General features: G+C 43.0%; 1 protein-coding gene across 1 annotated transcript; it reads right to left on the bottom strand.

Moving 5' to 3' along the window:
* Positions 1-3672: 3672 nt before the first annotated feature.
* On the bottom strand, positions 3673-12718 carry DDIT3 (DNA damage inducible transcript 3). Its single transcript, XM_073613791.1, has 4 exons — positions 12582-12718; positions 8414-8456; positions 6750-6926; positions 3673-4512 (listed from the first exon to the last, which is right to left on the bottom strand). The coding sequence occupies exons 3-4, from the start codon at positions 6891-6893 to the stop codon at positions 4012-4014; spliced, it is 645 nt and encodes a 214-aa protein (XP_073469892.1). The 5' UTR covers positions 6894-6926; positions 8414-8456; positions 12582-12718; the 3' UTR covers positions 3673-4011.
* Between the last annotated feature and the right edge of the window lie 4059 nt (positions 12719-16777).

Here is a 16777-nt window from a genome sequence, read left to right as displayed (position 1 = left end):
GCCGTCACAGTCCCAGCATGCCCAGAGACTGTGACGGCATAAGGGGGCGGGGTCACCGCCTATATAAGTCAGAGCAGAGCGCACAGAGAGCATTCCAGCCGGGGAGAGCGTCGTGTCAACATCGGAAGAAGAGATGAAGAGAAGAAGCGGCGAGACAGCGGCGACAAGACAGCGGCAGTAGACCGGGCCCCTCGCTGGCAATAGAGCTGGAAGAAGATAGCGGCGGGGCCCGGGAGAAGAGGCGGAACACCGGGAGAAGTCGGAAGAAGATACTGGAGCTGCCCAATAAATTAATTTTGAAACCTGTGTACTGTGGTTTTTTTTTTATTGACACTTCCCTAGGTGAATGGGTAGGGGTACCATGTACCCCATACTCATTTACATAGGGTGGGGGGCCGGGATCTGGGGGCCCCCTTATTAAAGGGGGCTCCTGGATTCCGATAAGCCCTCCGCCCGCAGACCCCGACAACCAACGGCCAGGGTTGTCGGGAAGAGGCCCTTGTCCTCATCAACATGGGGACAAGGAGCTTTGGGGTGGGGGGCCGCAGCGCGCCCCCTCCCCCAAAGCACCAACCCCCCATGTTGAGGGCATGCGGCCTGGTACGGTTCAGGAGGGGGGGGGGGGGGCGCTCGCTCGTCCCCCACCCCCATTCCTGTCCGGCCGGGCTGCGTGCTCGGATAAGGGTCTGGTATGGATTGGGGGGGACCCCCACGCCGTTTTTATCGGCGTAGGGGGTTCCCCTCAAGGTCCATACCAGACCCAAGGGCCTGGTATGCCCCTGGAGGGGGAACCCATGCCGGTTTTTTATTTAAAATTTGGCGCGGAGTTCCCCCTAAAGATTCATACCAAACACATTGGCGGGGATCCAAGTCGGATCCCCGTTCATTGAAAATCGGACACATGCCGGCTTCATGTCGCAGGGCAAAGTCGGATCCAAAGTAGGATGGCTGTCGTGTTGCACCAGTGTGAACCCAGCCTAAAGGGATGAGGTGGCAACCATAGAATACACTGATCAGAAAGATGCTTTGTATTTAAAGTGGAAGGGCATTTTAAAAGGATAAGTTCACTTTTGTAACATGTTACACATCCACTGGCCCCCAAACCTCCCAGATGTGACAGGCAGCCAGCAATCTTCTTCCCTGGCTCTGTCAAGAATGTAGACCTGTGGGGCTCTGGCTCCATCACTCATTTACAGAGTTCTATGAATAGAAAACTACAAGGTGCAGCAGCCTTCCGCTTGTGGCCAAACAGCTTACACGTGGTCTGCAAGAGCGCTGCATAGCACCCACAATCTGCTTTCCAGGCTCCCAACAAAAATAAAATGTATATATAAATGCATATTTTACCTGCAAAAATGTGCAATATATAATTTTAAAGGTGAACTTATCCTTTTAATGATTTTTACCTACAGGTAAGCTGTATAAATCATTAAAAGGCCTTCACTTCCACAAAGCTTACCTGTAGGTACAGTAAATATCTCCTAAACATGCACCGTTTAGGAGATATCTACTTTACTGTGTGCGGGAGTGATGTCGTCATTGCTCGATCAGTCTAATGGCCGCAGTCCAAAAAGGAAGACCTGGAGGAGCCATCACAGTGCTCTGCTGGAGGGCTTTGTTTTCAGGCAGGTCTTTTTATAATTTGCAGGGGGGAGATATTTATTTGTGGTTTACTCCTTTAAAAGAAGCATGTGTGCACTAGTTCCTGTGCAAGAAACTCAGCTTTTATATCCTGGATGTTCAAATGGTAGACTTTTTTTTTTTTTTTTTTTTTTTTTGACTGGCTGTAGAAGCCCCATAGGTATTGCATTTAGGCCTCATGCACACAGGACATTTTAACTCTTCTAGAAGCCAGCAGTGTTTTTTTTTTTAACAGGAAAAAAAAAAAAAAAATGCCCAACTCTTGTAAGTGTCAAACTCCTGGGCGTTAAAGAGGAAGTAAAATTCCATCTTTAAGTTTTACCTATAGGTAGTGTAAATGTCTCCTAAACCTGCACCATTTGAGATACTTACTGTCCTAGCACCCAGTTACATAACTGGCACGTGTGCTCTGGACGAACAGTCGCCCGTGCCGTTTCTTCAGAGCAGTACACCATGACAAGTGGCTCCAGTGCAAATGAGATGTCATAGTGGTCATGCCAGTCAGAGCTGAAGCTGTAAACCCAGAAGGGAGACCAGGTATAGATGGACACTATCTCCAGAAATGACATCGCATAGCTGGAAGGCTTTGGTTTGCGGTAAGTTTCACATAATGTGCTAGTATGTGATGCATATTATGCCTTTGCCTTGCAGGTAAGGCAACAAAAGTGCAGTGGAGTTTACAACTGCTTTAATTCATTTCAATTGGTCAAAATTTATCCTGGCCATTGAAATTCATGCACAAGACCTAAAACGTGTTTAGCAGCATCAAGCATTTTTCTGCCCAAACGCTCCTGGACATAAGTGCATTCCCCCCCCCCCCCTTCAATAATTGCCACTAAAAGCCTGTGCATGCATACGTAGGCCAACATGCCAGGGGAGTTTTGAGGCAAGAAAAAGAAAAGCACAGACTCCCCTGGGAGCAGCTGTACACATGTCCAGTGGGCATAAGATACTGTTTTAGAATATGAATGGGGTATTGTAACTGCGTGGCCCTTGATTGGTGTAGTGATTCTCTCCCCAACTGACAGCATATTTCTAAAGGGGCCCCCAAGAAGGCATCACCACTCCCTGTAGCCTCTGAGTCAGGTGGGAGGGACTATTGGTAAGGAGAAACCCTTAAGCCTCGTACACACCATGTGATTGTTGGCAGTGATTGTCTGTTAGACTGTCCTAACATCTGACTTTTTGTACGCTGATTTTGACAATCGTTGTCCAACTTTTGGCTAACAAATTTTAGGCGGACAATGGTCTGTCAGATTTTCATATGGTCATCACACTAAAGTACAAACGCGCATGCTCGGAATCAATGCTCAAACACGAAATTAGCAGAAGGGGCACAAAGGGTGGCGCTCAAGAGCTGAAATTCCTCATACTACGTTCGTTGCACAATTGTTTACTGTTAGTATGCAAGACAAGATCCTGGCACATGCCCTTAAGACAAAAATCAGACTTTCAGTTGGCCAACAATCGTATCATGTGTACAAGGCTTTAGAAATAAGTGGGTAAGTTGACAGTCTTTATTTAGGCTAGTTCCCTGCCATACTTAACATATACAGCAAATGCAGTCAGATGTCTGCTCTGTACAGATTAGTGACTCAAAAAGCCAGAGACCAACAGGTAGGAGGAGGAGACGTCCACAAATATCATCACAGGTATTCTTGAATCGCTGAATATACATATTAATGGTGATCCTTCAGGTTTAATTTATAACCAAATCTTTCATGTTTTAAAAGGAAAGGCTTTTGAATCATTATTGGGGGTTGTTGCTAGCAACAGCCATAGTACAACTGTAGCATTGTTTTGATCTTGGCTAATGCAATTGCAAGTAAACCAAGTTGAGGAAAGGCCTTGCAGCTTCTAGGCAAAAAAAAAACCTGCCATGGCTAAACCTTAAAAATGCTAACTACCTGACTCTTTGCCGCTCTAAAGAAGTACTGAAGCTTTCAGAGCAGCAAATATATTTAAACCCAAGATGGTTACCTTCTTAAAATTCTATATTGAATGAAAAAGAAAGGAACACCCCAACAATAGTTTATTATGAAATATAAGTTTTATAGGTAAAAAAAAAAAACTTATTTAGTAAAAGTGAAACTAAGTGGCAGTTCTATACTAGCATCACCACCTAAACATTAAAAGAAACTACAAAACAGCCATGCAGATTAACCTTTATACTCGTGCACATATAACAGTTATGTTTGTTAGGACCACAATAGTGTGCATCCAAAATGCTGACTGCTCCCACAAGTCCACGGTGCACCTACTGCCAGAGCTGCAGCTAAAGTTCATACCATTCCATCTATACAGAAACAAACCTTGTGCCATGCTACTCTTTCCATGCTCTTTTCAAAAGCAGTTTGTATGTCTTTTAGTTTATACAACCTTCTTAAGATTCACCATTCTTTCAATGAGGGACTTCCGAGTCTTCTCTACTTCCAAACTGAGACGCTCAATCTCTCCCTTTAGACGCTCATTCTCTGCCATTAGATAGGAAGCTTTCTTATCATTCTCTTGCTCTTTTTCCTTAGCCCGGACCTTGCCCCCTCTTGGCTTGGAGTTCCTCTTCCTTTTTGTTCCCAACTGGCTGCCACTAGATTCCTCATCTTCTGTGTGGGTTTGAGATGGAGGGCTGCTGCAGCTAGAGTCCACTTCTACAGCTCCATTGTGTTGGACATCCGTAACCTCAGAAGAGGTGGATGGAACACTAAAGTTATTTTGTGATCCCTGGTTTAAGAATTCCAGCACCTCAGAAGGGAACTGTTCTACAACAGCTTCCAAGGCAACTACATCCTCTTCTGTGAAACTGATTGGTGAATTAACAGAGTCCAGTGTCCAAAGATAACTTGAGCTGTCCAGTTCTTCAACTTGCAGGTCCTGTTTAAAAGATAAAATGTTAGAAATCCACACAAACACATGCCTTGCAAGGACCAGACTCCCCAGATTGATATTTCACTTTAGTGTAGATGTTGGCAAGGTTGTCATACCAGAACACGCCAGTTTAGACATTTGAAAAGCCTCTAGCTCTCCCCACTATCCTCCAATTACTCTGACTTACTGAATGGGAGGGTTCTTGCATTAACATGTGGTGGGAGCTGGACTGTGAACTTAATCCCACCAAGTTAAAACTATCCTAAGAGAAACATGGGTCTGGCATTACCAGAAATGCTAGATTCAGTACTTTTGAGCCACTAATCAAAGTCATCTGCATAGTGGTTCTTACTATAGTGATTCAAAGTTTTGAAGCAAGAGAGTCAGCTAAGCAACTAGTAGAATTCAGAATAAAAGAGCAGCAATGGCAGTATCCATGTTTCTCGCAGTAAAGGATTACTTTAAAAAGATGGAGTCCAGTGGGTTGCCTGAACTCTATCCAGAGAGTGCAGCCAAGTACCTAATGCTGTTCTGGAAGAGTTGCGTGACCCTATAAATACATGCAAATCCATGGCTATTTTAAACTATTGAAGAACAAGCTGGTTCTCAATTTAATCAATGGAGAACCACCCATAGTAAAGATATGTCATTCCTTTGACATTAAAATACCAGTGTCATGGCAGCAGCTAGCTGCCATAACAGCATACTGCTTTTTACTATGGCTGATTCTTTGTAAGAAGAGCGGTCCTGCAGGCAGATTTGCCCACAGGATCACTTTTGCGCTGCTAATTCTAGCACAAGACCTAACTAAACCGGTAACCCATAAAAAAAAAAAAAAATTTTCAATCGTTACCTATGGAGAATTTTAAAAATGTCATTTGTTACTATTCCACAAGCGTGCGTGGTTTTGAAAGCATTACATGTTCAGTATCCATTTACTCAGCATACAATATAAAATTGTAGTAAATAGTGTTTAATTTATAAAAGCTTTTTTTAAATTGCATTTGAAAGACCGCTGCGCAAACACTGATGTAATGCAAAGATTGTGTACATACGTTTGGGGGTTCCAAGTAATTAGCTAGCAAAAAAAATACTGGATTTAAAAACTTTAACAAAAAGTTCCAGAAAAGGCCTGGTTGTTAAGTGGTTAACATGACCCAATCTAAAGTGTGAGAAAAGTAGTAATCTTTAGGTGTTGCTCTGCTTTAACATAACCACAATCTGACAGTGCAAGCTACTAGGCCATCAACCCAATTGAACGGTGCAATTTCTCCAGGGTCAGATTTTTCCCTAATCACACTGAACATGAACAAATAGTTACAGCTGGTCAGACACCTTTTCTGACCTTTGTAATGACCATTCAGAACAGTGGCTTTCCCATTGACATTAGATTGATTTATTTGGGGAACTGTCACCCAATATATGTGGGATTATAAAAGATCAAATGCAGATATATAGCCTGGGTGACCTTGTATAAAGCCCATTAATAAAGTTAGAGTGGTTTTAGACCTAAATCATATTTATTGGCAATGTTGAGACTGTACTACTGCCAGCAAAAAACATTTAAGATCAGAATTTGTCCTAATTACTAACTTCTTTTGGCTTGATTTAAAAAAAATAAATTAATTTAAAGTAAAGAAAAACAGTCCAGCAATCTACTAGAAGATGGTAGCAAAGAGCTTTTTCTGTGATTGTTATTAAAAATAGTTATGCTGCCAAACAAAACTAGCATTCAGTGATCAAAGTATTGACCATTGTGATGACACCAGTCATTAGAATGAAAGTAAAGTGGAAGTACACTGAATTTTTTTTTACCTACAGGCAAGATTAAAATAAAGCTTACCTGTAGGTAAAAAATGAATATCTCTCAAACTGTGCACCGTTTAGGAGATATTCCATGGAGCAGCAGTCGGTGCTCATTACCGGCGCTCTGAAGGAACGGCACACTTTGCCATTCCTTCAGAGGTCTGTGCCCTAAACTGACTCCCCTGTGCATGCATGGGAGTGACATCACGACTTGGCCAGTCAGACTGCCAGAGCCCTCGAACCCAGACGGAAGACATGTCAGCACGCCACTGGATGGCTTCATTTTAAAGCAAGTCTCTCATAATGAGAACGTATGCAATGCACATTATGCCTTTACTTTGCAGGAGATTTTTTTTTTTTTTTTTTATTTAAAAGTTTATTAATAGAGTTAAGGAAAGACCCATCGCACACAAACTCAGAAAAGCTGTAGTGCTTACCTGCTTGTCTGCATCAGTTTGGAGAACCCCTGCATTCTTGGTTTCAGAGAACAGGATGTCTTGTAGATCCTCATACCAGGCATCTAGCTCTAGCCCCGACAAGGGGCAGACAGAGCCAGAGAATGGCAGAGACTCTGCCATCATCTTTTGGCAGTCTTGCTGCACAAAAATGGTTCACTGCAAAAATAAAGTACATTAGAATTTACAAAATGGATTTCAGATTATGGTTATCCCAACTATGTGTTATTAATGCACTTCAGAAACAGTGTTGCTGGACCCTGCTCATTGGGGGAGGATTCTAACTTGTAAACATGATTGGCGCATTGTGGAATCATGCAAGACTGACAAGACGTTACTTGTGTAGCTTACTCAATTGTTTCATCTGTTGGCCTTGACCAAACATCTAAACCCAACTCTAAAGCCTCATACACAGTATGATTGTTGGCAGGGAATTGTCTGTTGACAGACTGTTGTCCTAAAATCTTAGCGTTAGTACGCTCCTTTTGACAATTGTTGTCCAATTTTCCACCAACAAATGTTAGACAGGCTAGTAAATTTACGGCGGACAGCCGTTTGACGTCAGATTTTTGTATGGTCGGTACACAAAGCCATCACGCAAGTCACAAGTACAAACACACATGCTCGGAATCAATGCTCAAACACAAAATTAGCAGGGGCCCAAAGGGTGGCGCTCAAGAGCTTAAATTCCTCGTAGTACGTCACTACGTTCGTGTTTGTTGGCCGACAATTGTGTACTGCTAGTATGCAAGACAAGATCCTGGCACACACCCTTTTGACAAAAATCAGGATGCTCGGTTGGCCAACAATCCTACCATGTGTATGAGGCTTAAGGCCATGTTCAAACATTTAAAGTTTATTCTGGAGCAGAATTGCATGTTTTTCAGTGCTGTTGGGGGGGGGGGGGGGAATGCCTGAAAATGCTTTTCAGGCATTTCCATTGAAAAATATGGGGACAAAAAAAAAAAAAAAAAAAAATTTAATTCTGCCTGAAAGAAGCTCACGTACTTTGAGCGACAGGTGTTCTGCTACACATGACAGGACACTGAGATGTGAGCAAGGACTATTGAAAAAAAATAAAATAGGTTTTTGCAGCTAGCTAAACTGTGAATGGGACCACAGATCTTTAACACAAGATCAGCTAAAGATGACTGGTAAAATTAAACCAACACAACTGCTTGGAAGCACCACCACTTTTGGCAGCTTCTAGTTCCACTGATTTTACAGAATTCTAGGACAGCCAGATTAGTCTTTTTAGCTTTTCATAAGGGTCTGCCTACCACTATGACAGGTTGCCTTACTGGCCAACAGGAATATGCAGGAGGCAGACAAGGTTGCCCACTATCATTGAGAAGTGTCCAAGTTTTTAGAGGCCACTGATGCTAAAACCACTAGGTGCCTAATCTATTCCACCAGTAGAGGCCATTTAATAAAGCATTGGATGCATGTAAACTCAAATATATTGATATCATCCTCCTCTAATCTCTAACCGCAGCACCAGGAGCAAAAAGCATCAAATCCCCTTAATGTACTTCGTACTAATGAAAAGGGTTTGAAGCAGCCCAACACAATCCAATCACTGTTCCACAGACACACTATATTCTATATAAACTGTTGAAATGTTAATGTAAAACATTCTTTATTACCTCAGGTTTGGTGATGAATAAAGGTTGTCTTTTTCTTCCAACACTAAAATAGAGAAAAAAAAGAGATTAGAAAAACTGCACAAAGATAGCAATAACATAGATACACCAATTCTTGATAACCTCACACACCTGGACCTTGGCATGAAGTTATCTATTAAAACCCAAGGCTGTTATGGTTTTAATAAAGACAACTTGACTTTGCCCACAAAGTTCAGTGCAATAATTACTGTACAGATAATTGTATGAAACAGCTCTTCAGCTAGGTCAAGGTTCACGTTAGAATAGACCTTGATCCACTCGTTTAAGTTTTAATTATTATTTTGAAGACTTAACCATCTTCAGGAAGCTGGTATTCAAGTGGGATACTACTGAAGAACCATCCAATCCATTTAGCTCTGGTGTCATGCGGGGGTGGTTAAGAGTCCAAGCCATACTTGGGGCTAGTTTTGTAGCTAGCTACACAGGGTAATGTAATCTGTTGCTACTGAGATTCAAGCTGACCATGCAATGAATTCAAACTGGTCTCTGATAAACTAGCTGGGGTTTGCTTAAAAGCTGGACAGTGGCTGCATCCAATGTCATCTGTGCTGTATGGCGTGAAAGGCCCACTTGTATTTAGAGTGTAACATGTTGCTAAGCACACACCATCACACAAACCGAACCGGTCACAGTCCAAGTACCTATCTGCAGCTCATCAGGTTACCCAAGTACCTGTCTCCATCCCATCAGAGTACCTGAGGCATGGGCTGCAGATAGAATATACATTGGGGTGTTTGCTTTCCAAAATGGGGTCATTTTGTGGGTAATTCCCACTGTCCTGGTGCTCAAGGACCTTCAAAAGTGTGATAGATGGGAATGAGATGTGCAATTTATGCTCCTAGCACGCTTGAAGGTACTACTGTGTTGGACCTCTGTGTGGCCAGGCTGTGTAAAAGTCTCACATGTTGTATCACCATACTCAGGAGGGGTAGCAGAATGTATTTTGGGGTGTAATTGGATGTATATGCTGTGTACTTGTTATGACAATTTTTGTGAAAAAAAAAAAGAAAAAAAAATTCTTAAATTTTCCCAAGAATTGTGGTAAAAAGTTACAACTTCAAAAAAACTCACCATGCCTTTTACTAAAAAACTGGCTACGTTTCAAAAAGGGGTCATTTGGGGGGTATTTGTACTTTCCTGACATTTCAGGGCCTCAAGAAATTAGTGATTAATTTTTAAATGATTTGCACCATAGCTTGTAGACTAACTTTCACAGACACTAAATAATATTCACTAATCTGGGTTATTTTTACCAAAGAGATGTATGTAGCAGTATAAATTTTGGCCCAAATTTATGAACAAAAAGTTACTTATTTTCAAAATGTAATCATAGAAACAAAAATAAATAAACCCAGTGGTGATTAAATACCACCAAAAGAAAGCTCTATTTGCATGAAAAGAAAAATATGATAAAAATTGTTTGGGTACAGTGTTGCATGACTGAGTAATTGACATTCAAAATGTGAGAGCGCTGAAAGCTGGTCCGGGCAGGAAGGGTGCAAGTGCCCTGTATTGAAATTGTTAATTACAGAAAATATCAGCCTTTACAACTGCTTTAGGTGTTAAGGCAAGGGGGTTCATAGGTGTAAGAGGTTAGCCTTTAGCATTAAAGTAGTTGTATAGTCAATTTTTTAACTTTTACCTACAGGTAAGCCTGTAATAAGGCTTACCTGTAGGTAAAAATAAATATCTCCTAAACCTGTACGGTTTAGGAGATATTCCCCTTACTATGATCCGCTGACTGCAGCGGCGCATGCGCACAGGGGATTCTCGGCTGAAGGCCCAGCAGATGCCGGACCTTGCCGGGAAAGAAACCTCCCGCACGCATGCGCGGGAGTGATGACATCACGGCTCCAGCCATTCACAGCGCTGGAGCCGCGATACCCGGAAGACACGCTGAGGCAACATGTCAGCTACCTGGCATGGACCAGGTAAGATACCGACGCCTCATTCTAAGGTAAGTATTTCATAATGAGAAAGTATGCGGTGCATACTAGCTCATTATGCCTTTTGCCTTACAGAGGTATAAAAAAAAAAAAAAAAATATATGTCAGCGGGTATACAACCACTTTAAGGACCTTAAAACATCTAAAAAGCCCAAGGTTTTTGTTTTTTTTTGATTTAGGTAGAAAAGTGGGAGATCAAAACCCATTTTATTATTATCTATGCGTCCTCTGGGAAGATGCACACTATTTGTTCTGGTGAATACTGTCACTAGGACCAACAATGATGAAAAATCCAAATTTTTGTTTGCACACAGGAATATAGTGAAAATATTCCAATAATGGCACAAAAAAAAATAAATAAAAATTCCTTCCCGATTTATATTATATCCAATAATGATTTTGGAGGATGAAGAAAATGTAATCTATGGATACACTGACTTAACACAAGTCATATAAAAGCTGTTAGTATTTTTATTGCAGACAAATTTTTTATATGACACTTTAAAAAGATCTGACCACATAAAACCTGTTCCATTAAACAGCATGTATAGCAACACTGCTTACATGACCAGCAATGCATCGAAGATCCAAAGACGTCTCAATCCATCCTTGTTAGAAAGGTTACAACTACAGAGAATGTGCGATTTTGGAAATATCACTACTGTGAGAGATTTAGTCTGCATGTCCTGAGAGCAAAAATAGAAATATAACTGGGTTGTCTTCCATTTCCTGCAGTCAGAGCGCTAAGGACATGTTCAGTCATGTTCCTATGAAAGTCCAACCCAAATCCCAAACTTCCCAGATGAAAGAATGCGTAGGATGTTTTCCTCTTGCCGAGGAAAGGAAATGAGCCATTAAGAGGGAAGAGGGGGAGGGGGGACAAGCCTGAGCTGCCAAACCAACCTCAGACCCATACTCCCACTGCTGTCTAGACACAACCAGCAGAGAGGACCAATTATTAGACCAGGCCTGGATCAGCAAGTTTTTTTTTTTTTTTTTTTTTTTTTTTTTTTTTTAAATGTTTAATATAAGATATTCAATTTCAACCCTCAATTAAAATAAAAACCCCACACATCTTTTCATACATGTTCTCACAGCAACCGCATTCAAACTTTCCCCCGCAATACCAGTGGTGTACCATTTCTACTTACTGCAGACTGCAAACTATTCTTTTATGAAAAACAAGGATTTTTTTTAAGTATTAAAAGGTCAGAAGCATGTTCTAAAACTGCTCAGCAACACAAGCAAGGATGGAGAATAACTGCATTACCAAAGTCAGTAGCAAGTTTCCATACATCAACCAATTCCATGCTGCTGTATAATTTTATACTGCTTTTCCCCCCAATCCCAAACCAAACACCAGCCACAGTTGCCGATCATATCCCAATCACCTATCCTATGCCAACCACCTATCCCAGTCACATCCCAATCACCTATCCTATGCCAATCACAACCACCTATCCCAGTCACATCCCAATCACCTATCCTATGCCAATCACAACCACCTATCCCAGTCACCTGTACTATCCCATCCCAACCACATCTCAGTCATATTCCGATCACCCATCAGTCCCAGCTCAGTCACCAATACCATCCCACAACCCGATGTTTGAAAACTGAAAAAAAAATCCTCATCAAGGACTGTCAGTTTTATGGAAGCTCCTGAGGTGCCTACAGACATCAGAATAGAAGAAGAACATAGTCTACATCGGTGGGCACCCAGTAGGTGAGTACATTGGCCACACTGCATTATTCTCCAGCACAAACACTCTTCTTCTCCCAGGAGAGATGCTGGAGACAAACATGTCCACTACACCCCGCCTCCTCCTCCTCCTCCTCATCACTCATCTCCTCATCATCACTCATCCTCATAGCACACTGGTCCAATCACTGGATTTGGCAAAATCTGGTGGCCAAATTGTTCCAGTATATAGAATACAGCTAACCAAATACAGCATCTTCGTGTTTACATTGCCAGATCAACGACATTTACCAAGTATGTAGAAGAATGATGATCTCCATTGATAAATGGAGTATTATATTAATAATAATAATAATAATAATAATAATAATAATGACCCCTCATAGAAGCCTGCCCCCCCATATTACTGTACAGTAGACCACCCATACACAGATATAGTCTATAGCAGTCATCCATCAGAAGGGACAGAGCTGTCATTCACCTTTCTCCGCGTGGGGTCTGTTCTCTGGTGACAGGGGCAGTGACCGCGGCGGCGCAGGGTGTCGGTGAGTGGGTGATCGGATAGAAGCCTTGAGCTCATGTTAATCATCGTCTGCGTCTTCAGCAAAACGACTGAAGGACAAACACCGGGACGTGCCTTTAAATACCCGGCTTCTTAGCCAATGACAGAACTGGGGCAAGCAACGTCACCAGATTACAGCTTCAGCCAATCCCAGCTATACAAAGTTTCTCACTTTACGGCATGACTTCATTGACGTTTTTTTCACAGTGTCCCAGAGCAATCGAAAACGGACCAATGAGAGAGAGCGCTCTGAAATGACACCGAGGCTTTGCACGCACAGAGGGGCGTGTTTCAGTTTCCAGGGGCGAGGATGGGCTTGGCCGTCACGCGGAAGTGTGCAGTTGGAGATCACGAGCTAGGATGAGTCATAGGGGATGATGCAATAGCTGGCAAGCAGTGGCGAAGCCTGAGCGATCCAGCCCAGGGGACTTCCAGAGCTGGAGATTCACCTTCACCCCTCCACTGTCCGCTAAGATGTTTACTTGGACGTTGTTGTCAATAAAATGATGTCAGCAAATGTTCAATAATCACAACAAGTCATTATTAACTGACACAATGACCTTCCTGAACATTTTACCTAAGCTGTACAGGAGAGGACCTCTCACCAATAATGGTGTGACCTCATCATGGGTTTGGTCCATTCACTGATCTTATACTGCCCAATGTCCCTGAAAATGAGACTCAGGAACAAGTAAATGTGTCACCCGGATTTATCACATACACATGGTGAGGGGCTCCGGGGTTTATCACATACACATGGTGAGGGGCTCCGGGGTTTATCACATACACATGGTGAGGGGCTCCGGGGTTTATCACATACACATGGTGAGGGGCTCCGGGGTTTATCACATACACATGGTGAGGGGCTCCGGGGTTTATCACATACACATGGTGAGGGGCTCCGGGGTTTATCACATACACAGGCGCATATATGTGGCCGCTCGGCAGGTGGGTCTTAACGCAGAGTGGCCGTATATAAGCAGCCCTTTTAAAAACAACTTATCATGCTGAGAGCACGCTCCCAGCACGGTAGCCGGAGGGGATCGGTAATCTCCTGACGCCTACTTGTAATTGGGAGCTTTCTGATCATGTGACAGCCAATCACAGCGGTCACATGACCCGAAAGCCGCCTCCGCCTCCCGGCTTTTAGAACTCTTAATGGGCTGGGAGACAGTCGAAACAAAGGTGTTAAAATACACCACTTTTACTTTGTGGCACAACGCCTGCACCAAATTCAAAATAAAATACTGTCAGTCCATGTCTTACAAAAGTGGAGCTAATTAAAACCAAGTCTATTTTGACGCACAGAGAGAGACACTGATGCAGGCAGATTTTAGGAAAGTGTCTCCCCTGTCTTCTAAAAGTAGCGCAGCATGCGTCAAATTCAAGTACAGGTTTTAGACAGGTATGTGAATTTGGAGCACACTGCGTCAGTTTTAGCACGCGCGAGACACATTTGCAAAATGTCACTATGCCAGTCTTTATAAATTTCAGGGTTATTTTTCTCACTGTCTTATTAAATTCTGATTTGGGTCCTGGATCCTGGAGACTTTGTAGAGCTATGGCTTGGATAAAGGCTCCCTTCCTATGTCCATGTCTTACCTGTAAGCCAGACCTCATTTATAGTCTTAGTGTTCCATAGGACTATAAACTGTATATGTGAGCTGCATAGTTGCCAACATTGTAAAAAAATGTATAGGAACATTTTTTGGCTGTAGGCGGAATCTTATTATAAGTAGGGGCGGGGCATGCGTTTGTAGGCGTGACATATCAAAAAAGAAAATGCGGCAGGTGTAGCGCACAGCGCCGAAAAATGGGCATGTTTTACATGAAATCGTGGGCGTGGCTTATGTGGGCGTGGTTCAAATGGGGGTGTGGTTAGAGTCTGAGCTGAATGAGAGATGGAGAAAAAAAGGGGAAAAGAGGGAGGGAGGGAGAGGGAAAGAAGGAAAGAAGAAAAGAAGGAGGGAGGGAGAGAGAAGGAAGGAAAGAGGGATGGAGGGACAGCAGGCCCAGATACTACACCACAATAGAAATGTGTATTCCAGAGTTTAACAAATCAGCAGATAAAGATACTCCAAACACCTGGTGTTAGAGCTTCAATCATCCCAGCACCATGGTTGTGGTGTCAGGATGATTGAAGCGCATTATTACTATTATTACATTGTAATATAGAATGAAATCATTCAACTCACCATAATCCAGAATCAGTGGGACTCCTAAGCGTGTCACCTGCCACGTTGCCTGCCACCAGATGCCATCAGGTGCCCCCAGCAGAGTCTGTCCTTGCATCAGGTGCCCCCAGCAGAGTCTGCCCTTACATCAGGTGCCCCAGCAGAGTCCGTCCTTGCATCAGGTGCCCCCAGCAGAGTCTGCCCTTACATCAGGTGCCCCCAGCAGAGTCTGCCCTTACATCAGGTGCCCCAGCAGAGTCCGTCCTTGCATCAGGTGCCTCCAGCAGAGTCTGCCCTTACATCAGGTGCCCCCAGCAGAGTCTGTCCTTACATCAGGTGCCCCCAGCAGAGTCTGTCCTTACATCAGGTGCCCCCAGCAGAGTCCGTCCTTGCATCAGGTGCACCCAGCAGAGCCATAGTTACCCCTCCATACATAGTTACCCCCTCCTCCTGTACATAGTTACCCCTCTCCCCCTAGTTACCCCCCTGTACATAGTTACTCCCCTGTGCATAGCTACCCCCCCTGTATATAGTAACCCCCCCCTGTACATAGTAACCTCCTTGTACATAGTAACCCCCCCTGTACATAGTTACCCCCCTGTACATAGCAACCCCCCCGTACATAGTTACATCGCTGGCCTGGGCTGTACACCGAGAGGGCCAATGGCAGAGCAGAGCAAACGCCACAAGCGGCGCCGTGTGTTCAGTGGAGAGGGGAGGGGCCGATCCATGCAGCTAACCCTGGCTTCAGAATTGTGAAGAGAGTAGCTGCACGGATCAAGCCCCCTCCCCTCTCCACTGAACACAAGGGGAAAAAGATATTGCGGCGGCGCTGGCAGTCATTTTGTTGGAACCAGAGCTGCCGCAGAGCTAAACATTTCCGATTACCCTGGACAAAAGGCAAAATCCCGAATTGGGACGTCCTCCGATCGGGATGACGGTCCCAAAATTAGGATTGTCCTAGGAAAATCGGTACTGTTGGCAACTATGGAGCTGATTGATGCTCAGGGCTTTCTTTTTCTCTCTGCTGCTGGGTGAAAAGGCTGACTGCTGATAGAACACTAAAAATGTATAGGTGATGCCTTTTTGTTGTAGGACACCCTACTACAAAGGACACCCTGTTAGTCAGGTACTGACCTGAGTTTAGTTAGTGGCTCAGACATCAGCTGTTTTGTTTGTTTTATACTATGGGTTTGCTGTACAAAGCTCTCCCATATTGAAGGAAAAACATGCAAGAATTGTTCCTGGAATCGGCTTTGATCGGCTCTGCGTTATAGTAATCCAGAAGCAATGACCTGACCCCACGTCCAGTTTACCCGAATGTCAACAACAGCACCATTTTTTTAAAAATCAAAAGCTTTCAAAAACAAAGATCTTGGTGTTTCAATGCTTTTAATGGTAGAGGAGGGATTTGGGGTCCTACAGATACCAGACCCCCCCATAAAGAGTATGCCTATTGCTGTGACCAGTGGCCAGTTCAAGTCAAAATTGTGATTATTAGACAATAAGATAAAAAACGTATAGACAACATATACAGTAGTTATAAAAATAAAACAACATGAATATGAAACTCTTAAAACATCACTTTAAAAATGTAGATAACTTCCCTTTTGTTTATTCAGACTTTATATAAATTTACTTTTTGGGATTTAAAACTAGACAATACATTTTGACTTAAACTAAAATGTATAGGCAGTGGTATATCTTGTTCTGATCAAAGAAATAGGCTATCTTATGTAACTTGTCTACAGTGTCCTTGGAACAACCTTGAATATTACTTCAGTACAAAATACGCTCAACACTGCTGCCACTCCTTAGAAAGAAGTCTATATTTATCTAAAACAATGAATTGCCACTGTTGGAACATAGAAGGAAAGTGAAGCGAGTATCTCTTGGCTTATCAAATAGCAGTGTATAGGTTACATGACCACTATCACTAAT

Source organism: Aquarana catesbeiana, linkage group LG02 (assembly GCF_042186555.1).
Source record: "Aquarana catesbeiana isolate 2022-GZ linkage group LG02, ASM4218655v1, whole genome shotgun sequence".
NCBI lineage: Eukaryota > Metazoa > Chordata > Amphibia > Anura > Ranidae > Aquarana > Aquarana catesbeiana.
Note: the sequence above shows the minus strand (reverse complement) of the source record. Positions and strands in the feature narration are given on the sequence as shown.